The sequence below is a fragment of the Nothoprocta perdicaria genome, unplaced genomic scaffold (assembly GCF_003342845.1).
Source record: "Nothoprocta perdicaria isolate Ctin4 unplaced genomic scaffold, notPer1 scaffold_68, whole genome shotgun sequence".
In the NCBI taxonomy this organism is placed as follows: domain Eukaryota; kingdom Metazoa; phylum Chordata; class Aves; order Tinamiformes; family Tinamidae; genus Nothoprocta; species Nothoprocta perdicaria.
In genome coordinates, this window is record NW_020455954.1 from 943,004 (window position 1) to 950,027 (window position 7,024).

At 38.0% G+C, this 7,024-nt stretch overlaps 1 protein-coding gene across 1 annotated transcript in view; it reads right to left on the reverse strand.

Annotated features, from left to right (window-relative positions):
• Positions 1 to 776: 776 nt before the first annotated feature.
• The window catches only part of FAM118A (family with sequence similarity 118 member A), a 10,373-nt gene continuing 4,125 nt past the window's right edge, over positions 777 to 7,024 (reverse strand). The window contains 9 exon segments of the mRNA XM_026050327.1: positions 777 to 874; positions 1,947 to 1,979; positions 3,560 to 3,580; positions 3,583 to 3,627; positions 3,630 to 3,794; positions 3,797 to 3,836; positions 4,171 to 4,392; positions 6,162 to 6,214; positions 6,217 to 6,413. Of these exon segments, the coding sequence (XP_025906112.1) occupies positions 777 to 874; positions 1,947 to 1,979; positions 3,560 to 3,580; positions 3,583 to 3,627; positions 3,630 to 3,794; positions 3,797 to 3,836; positions 4,171 to 4,392; positions 6,162 to 6,214; positions 6,217 to 6,413 (874 nt within the window).

The following is a 7,024-nucleotide window of genomic DNA, read 5'->3' on the forward strand; positions in this document are numbered from 1 at the left end:
AGGATGAACTGCTCCATCACCTTTCCAGGGATGGAAGTGAGGCTGACCGGCCTGTAATTGCCCGGCTCCTCCCTCTTGCCCTTTTTGAAGACTGGATTGACATTGGCTCTCTTCCAGTCCTTGGGCACCTCCCCTGCTCTCCAGGACCTCTCAARGATGATGGAGAGAGGCTGAGCAATARCCTCGGCCAGTTCCCTCAGCACTCTCGGGTGCATCCCATCTGGGCCCATAGATTTTTGAATGGCCATATATGATTGCATAGCTCGAGTTGTATGGTTCTTTCACGATATCACTTTTATTCAGGTAACAGTTTGATCAGAGCCTTCAACAAGTTACTTGTTCATTTATCATCAATCAAAGAGCCTATTACAGATGTCACAATGTCATTTCAGATTCTGTCTTTTTTGACTACATTTTAATCACTGAGCTAGCTGCAAGGCACTGCTGTTCACTGCTGAACAGATACAGATGACAACAGGTAATGTAGACAATGTTTATTGATTGAAAAATAGCAAAAACACAGACACGTGTCTGAATAGTCCTTCTTAAGGTATAGGTTATGATGTGAAACAAATTGATTGCTTGTGTGCTTTTCAGAGTGCAAAGAGTTGGCCCTTCAGTGAGAGAGGCCGTGGTACAAGGTATAGTTCAGCAGTTTTTACAAAACTGAAGAACCTGCCTATAAAACATCCTCAGAAAAAGCTAAGACAGGCAATTTTTAATCCACTTAAAAACCTGGAAAGCGTTCCCAACTTTACATGCTTTTTGAATTTTCCTTAAGTCGTGGGTAGGCGGTTATCCGATTGCTTGACTGGCTCCAGAGGATCAAGGCTGTTTTCCAGCTTCCTTTTAGCACAGTCCACACATGAAGTTCCTGCACAGGAAAAGAAGAAAAAAAGAGTTGTATGGAGCAATGTTAGAGCACTTCTTTCACAAGACTTTGGTGTATTTATTACAAGCATCCAGTAGGAAAATTTTGTCACACTAACCCCTGCTGCAAGTCTGTACCCCCAGTTCAGTAGCCTCAAGCTTTTCCACACATTGAACTATAGGACTCATAGTATTTTTTCTCTTTTCTTTCTTTTTTTAATATTAAAATAAGTGCTAAGGCTGCTTTTAAGGAAGATGTTACTGGGTAAGTTAGTAAAAGGAGTTTTATGTTAAGTGKACTTGGACTAAGTTGGGTTTAAGCAGTTGCTTTCTTATTCTTCACTGATATCCAACTGTAATTAAAAAAAAGATATCAGAAACACATCTGAAAGACAGAAAAGTTTAAAATCTAACTGGAGGTACAAAAAAGTACTTCCAGAAGTAATGAATTTGCACCTGCCACTAAGTCTCAGCCCTCTCATAGTTTTTCACTGTTTTAAAAGAAACACATCGTTGCATGTCCTACAATAATGAAAAAAGGTCATCGATACCAATAACCTTGATATCATTTGTAGCAGGAGCACAAAGGTCTTAGAGAACATTTTTGAAGCSTTTCCTCCAAGAAACAAAATTGCTACTTCAGCAAGTAACACAAAGAAAACTGAGCAGTGCTTTACAAAAAGTCATCCTCAGTACTATGTGCTTCAGTTTGCCTCTCATTCTTCTGCATCTTCTTAAGAAAAAAAAAAAAAAACAAGATTTCCATATATCTTTGGAAATTTAAGATAACGTGTGTCCATGTGTGCCCATGAATTTAGATCATATCGACGAGCAAAAATCAGTGTTCATACATATTTGCTGGAGCTTCTCCATTATATCCTTTTTTATTCAACCTACATTTGAAAGTGCCCAGGTATCTGCTCATCATAGAAACAAATGAGGGAGTAAAGAAACTGCTAAACATATTTTCACAGCCAAATCAGGGCTCTGCGTAATAAGAATTTAATTACACTGCAAGTAAATGACTATTTTTATATCCCTGCTAGTTTTTCTAAGAAAATAAGAATGTGGTTTACCCAGCAGTGTTGTGTTGTCCACTCAATCAGCATCTAGAGTGAGAGAGACAGGAACAGCAGAGTTAGCTTCCAAAGACGAGATTATACCTTTAACTTCCAAAATTACCTTTCTGACAAATTTCTTATGCTTTTTTTTGAAACAAGGATTAAAAGATGTTCTTCACAGGACACTGGAGACACTTGTTTTACAAAACAATACAGGAACATGAGAAAACAAAAGTGAAACCTGGCAGTTTGTAACGTAAAGGGCAGCTGTCCAGTGTTGCTGGGTTCTTGACTTCTGAGTCAGATTTTGAATCCAGAGTAAGGTCCTTCTTGCAAGTATTGGGCTTGTGAGTAATCCCATGGAATGAAAAAGAGCAAATCTGTACATGTTGGCAGTGCTACAGGACAATCTTGCAATTGTTTCCAGGAATAATATCCCTTCTGGTTTTGCATTTAGAGGCTAATTAAATACATCTTTCCATGCTATTTTGAGTTCAATGGCTGCTCTACAGTAGAACTTATTTTTAGGTGGCTGTACAGCAACTTTCTGCAACCTAAATGCTGTAGGGCTTAAAAGAATCTTGTCTAAATGCAGTTTCAATCCACTTGAAATCATTACCCAATTGAGGCACTCACCTGCAGTCTTTTGTGTGACGGCAAACACAAATCCTCCTACTTCCACTTCCACTGTGGAGGAATTGTAGTCAAAACAATCTCCCAGACATTGCAGATCAGAAAGTGTTGTGAAGTAATATTCTTCGCAAGGTAATTTTATTTTCCTCAACTCCAGATCTGGATAGCTAACTGTAGAACTGCCCTTGCTGGGAGAGCATTAGAGAAATCTCCCTCTTTTGTCACCACACGGTTGTCATTTCTGTACCTTACTTTTTTAAATACATAAAAAGCCCTTCATTGTTACTCCTAAGTGGTTTTAGGAGTTGAGAGGATGCAAGGGGGAAAAAGTGAGCAAAAAGATSTAATTGGTACAATTTAGTCTCCTCTTTGAGCAGAATTATTACCTACAGCACAGATATTGACTTAGTTCCCATTATAATATGCACTACCCAGAAGCAGACATGCTACAGCATGGCATTCACTCTCCACAGAGAGCCTCTTACTCYGTTCCCTCAGTTTTTGTCCCCATGAGTCTCATGTAAAGCTGAATATTCTTCGGAGTACTGCTTATACCCTTCAACATTTTCAGATTTCATTCTCTTTAATCATACTATAAGTATTTTGGTTCATTCAGATGATCCCATGAATTATTTAATTTCTTCCAGCCTTTCACTGACATCTCCCATTGCACATAACACGATCCTGGATCCTGAACCGATTAGCACAGACAAAAGCTATATACATGAATAAAAGGAAACATAAACAAGAGGAACAAAATATTAACAATAAAATGACAATTTCAAAGGTTAAACTGACAAGAATTTGAGACTTTAAAGAATGAAATCGTGTTCTGCCTTGTGTTCCAGCTCTGCATGCTATTCATAAGCAGAGCTCACATGGGCCACCCTCTACCTACACAGAAGGTGAAAGCCTCAGGCCAACAGCTGGTTGTTCACATAGAGATTCCTACTAGCTACATGACCCAACTTGTGTCATTAAAGAGAATATATCACCTGGACTTCTCTGCTTGCAGTTTGAGCAGTCAAGTCTTGTATGWACTCTGGAAATTGTTTAAAGCTTAAGACACTACTTTTATCCCATGCAGAGGCATATCTGCCTGGAGCTTGAAGAAGTGTTCTTCATTTTCTGAAAGCTCTACCATGTAATGTTCAAAATCCACCTTATTCTTTACAGCGTAAAGAGAAAGAGCTTGGAATATCTGATCACGCAGGGTCTCTCCACAGCCCAAAACAAAAAAGACTTGGTTCGATACAGATTTTGAAGAACGTCCTGTTAAAAAATGTAAGCACACACAAAAAGAACATAAAATTTATTTACTACCATAAACAAAAGGCAAAAATTGAAACCTTTGAAACATGTTCAGCTTTTTGAAAAAACAAAGTGATTATCAGTATTAAACCTAATTAAGGATTTGTTAAAATTGGGACAAACTGATATGTCACAAGTAATGACTCTCCAAAAACCTGTATCAAAAATCAAAGTCCCAATCCAAAAATGAAGTAAATATGTAAATTTTCTTTAAACAGAGAAAAGTCTTCCAGTGAAGTATAAGTACTGCCTACTCTTATAAGAAATGGGAGCATTTTTTCCACTCTCATCATACCTTATTCTTATCTTTCAAATCTAAAGATTCCATAGGCTTGCCCAGTTGCTGACCAAATATTTCGAGTAAATTACCATAGTTTGTAGTCGGGATCATCGTGCCTCTCTCCATTAGCCTTAGGACAGGCTGCAGAACAACACGATTCTGAATATGGTCTTCTAAATTATCAAACACTTCCATTAAGCAGTCCTGGAAGAAGCTGGGCTTGGTATCACCAATCCGCTGAAGAAAGATGGACAAACAGTTTATAAGGATCATGTGCACCAAGAGAACTGCCTTCAGTGGGAAAAACACAGCACTTGCTTATTAAATACCAAAGATTGGTTCTAAATGGAAAATGTGTAACAGTTTTTGCGAGCTCTTTTACACATAAAACATAAAAATCTGAAGACAGAGAAGTATCAACAATAATTTCAAATTATTCAAGTGCTCTTGTCTACAGTTTACATGGCTCAAAATAATACTGACTTTTTTCTTTTTGAAAAAAGTTTTTCTTTTTGAAAAAAGTTTGTAGTACAGGTACAATCTGTACTACAGAGGTAAATCTCTGCAGTATTTTGCCACACTAAAATTCAGACACACACCCTCACCCTATCTTTTCTATACAAACCTTCAGGTGCACTTGCCTAAAAACATGGGCTGCATTTACCCACCATATAATATATACATATACTAGCAATTCCATAAAGCTTCAAGTTGCCTAGTCATCAAATTGTTTTACACATACTGTCCAAGAAATCTGCTTAGAAGCCCAGTATGGTGACTGGCATAACTACATGGAAACATCCCTTTTCCCAATACCCTTCTCTCGTTTTCCAAGCGGTCAGTGCGCTAACGTTATCACAACGTGTTTTCAAAGGCCGGAATATTATTGSTAGAGATTTTTTTTCTTCTGCTGTGCTCTGATCAATAAAGAAGTTTCTTTATCTTTTTATCTGCTGCAAACTTAACTATACACACGCCGATGTCTCCCATAAAGAAGCGTTTGCTACACTTTTGGTGTACAGAAAACTCTTAGGATGTATTTCTAACTGCTGAACACATCCGACAACCTAGCACTATGTACATTGCTATAATTAAACYAGAAGACCAGGCAAAATTATTAAACACAACCTGAACAAACCTCTGTAACTAAAAACCAAAAGCTGAGAGACTGAGCATGTATGGACTTCAGAGAAGTATATGGTGCAGCAAGGAGAAGCCTGTGTGATCTAAGGCCATCAGTAAGGTCATGGGCTACACTATTTTCAGGATCTCTCTAGTTTGAGCCAACAGAGCTATAAATTCCTCTTTCGGTTCAGGGCAGCATTGCTGAGAACCTTTTAACAGTCAAGACCTTTGTTTGGGTTACTTAAGACAGAAGTGTAATCTTTCCCAACAATTTTTTGCTAGACTAAAAATCATCTACGTAATGATTATCACCACTTTTACAAGAGCAATACAGTATTTCTAGTTTGACAATATACTAAAAGGTAAAATACATCTTTTATGTATATTTATTTGTATAGGCATATATAACCTTTACGCATGTTTTAACTTTGAAACGGCAAAATTTACCTAAAAAGATCATCCCAATACCTCTACATATTTATTCCTGACAAAACACAGCTAAGTGCTGATGTCACAAGTAAACAGTGACAGACCAGATTCCTAGAGTAAATAAAGTAAAATTTGTTATTTTAAAAGTTTATCTTTAAAAAGAAGTTATTTTATTAATACACCTTAAAAATTCACATCCTGATTTCTCTACCTTCTAACAGGCCGTTCTATCCTACCATAACAACCACCCCACTGGTGAAAGCACTGCCTAGGTCACCAATTAAAAACAACTGTGCTTTATAAAAGCAAGGATTTTTCCGCTTCTCCAAAACATACAGTGATTAGATCACCATCCCAGCAAGACTTCCAGTTCTAGAAAGCCGTCAAGAATTTTAGTTGATAACAATAAAAAGTCAATAATTTCAGATGACATAAGCTACAAATATACTCACTGGGGACATTTTCCGAATGAAATCTTGTGCAACTACGAGCACGTCTCTGTCCTGGTCACTTCTTTACAAAAACCAGCAATATCAGCTGGGGGAAGCACCTCCAGCTGCTCAGTGGCTTCAATGACGGCCTCCATGCAGCCCCTCCAGSAGCAGAGCCCCGGGGTTCCTGGGGCCACAGCAGCACCTACCCCAGTTCCAACCACCAGGAGAAGGTCCCAAGGCTGCCTTCTAATTAGGCTTTTTAAGAATTTTCTTGAAAACAAAAGAAAAATCTTTATTTTCTATAGCCCTTCTGTGTTGCCTGAAGCTCTCTAATGAACTCTCTAATGAACTCTCTAATGAAYTACTAAACTACTAAAAGTAACAACTTTTATTTACCTTTATTCTTGCTATGGGATAGGAAATGAAAAATGTAAATAACTATATAAATGTTACTATACAGAAATTCAGAATTCACTCGACTTTACAGATCATTAACGTCTGTTAATCCAGCAATATAGATGTTTTTAATCTCTTATTTCACAACATCTTGAAACTATCTAGCAAAAAATGAAAATGGTTAACTTGAAATGGCTTCAGACACAGCAATTAAGAAATAAGAGGCATTTCCTCCATGCCCAGCAGCAGTGCATCCCTGTGTGTAAGAAGTCAAGCAGAGGGGGCAGGAGGCCTGCRTGGATGAGCAGAGAGCTCCTGGCAAAACTCCAGCAAAAAAAAGCAATATATAGAATGTGGAAGAAAGGACAGGCTCCTTGGGATAAATACAGGAACGTTGTCAGGGAATGCAGGGATGCAACRAGGAAAGCTAAGGCACGCTTGGAATTAAATCTGGCACAGGATGTTAAGAGTAACAAGAAAAACTT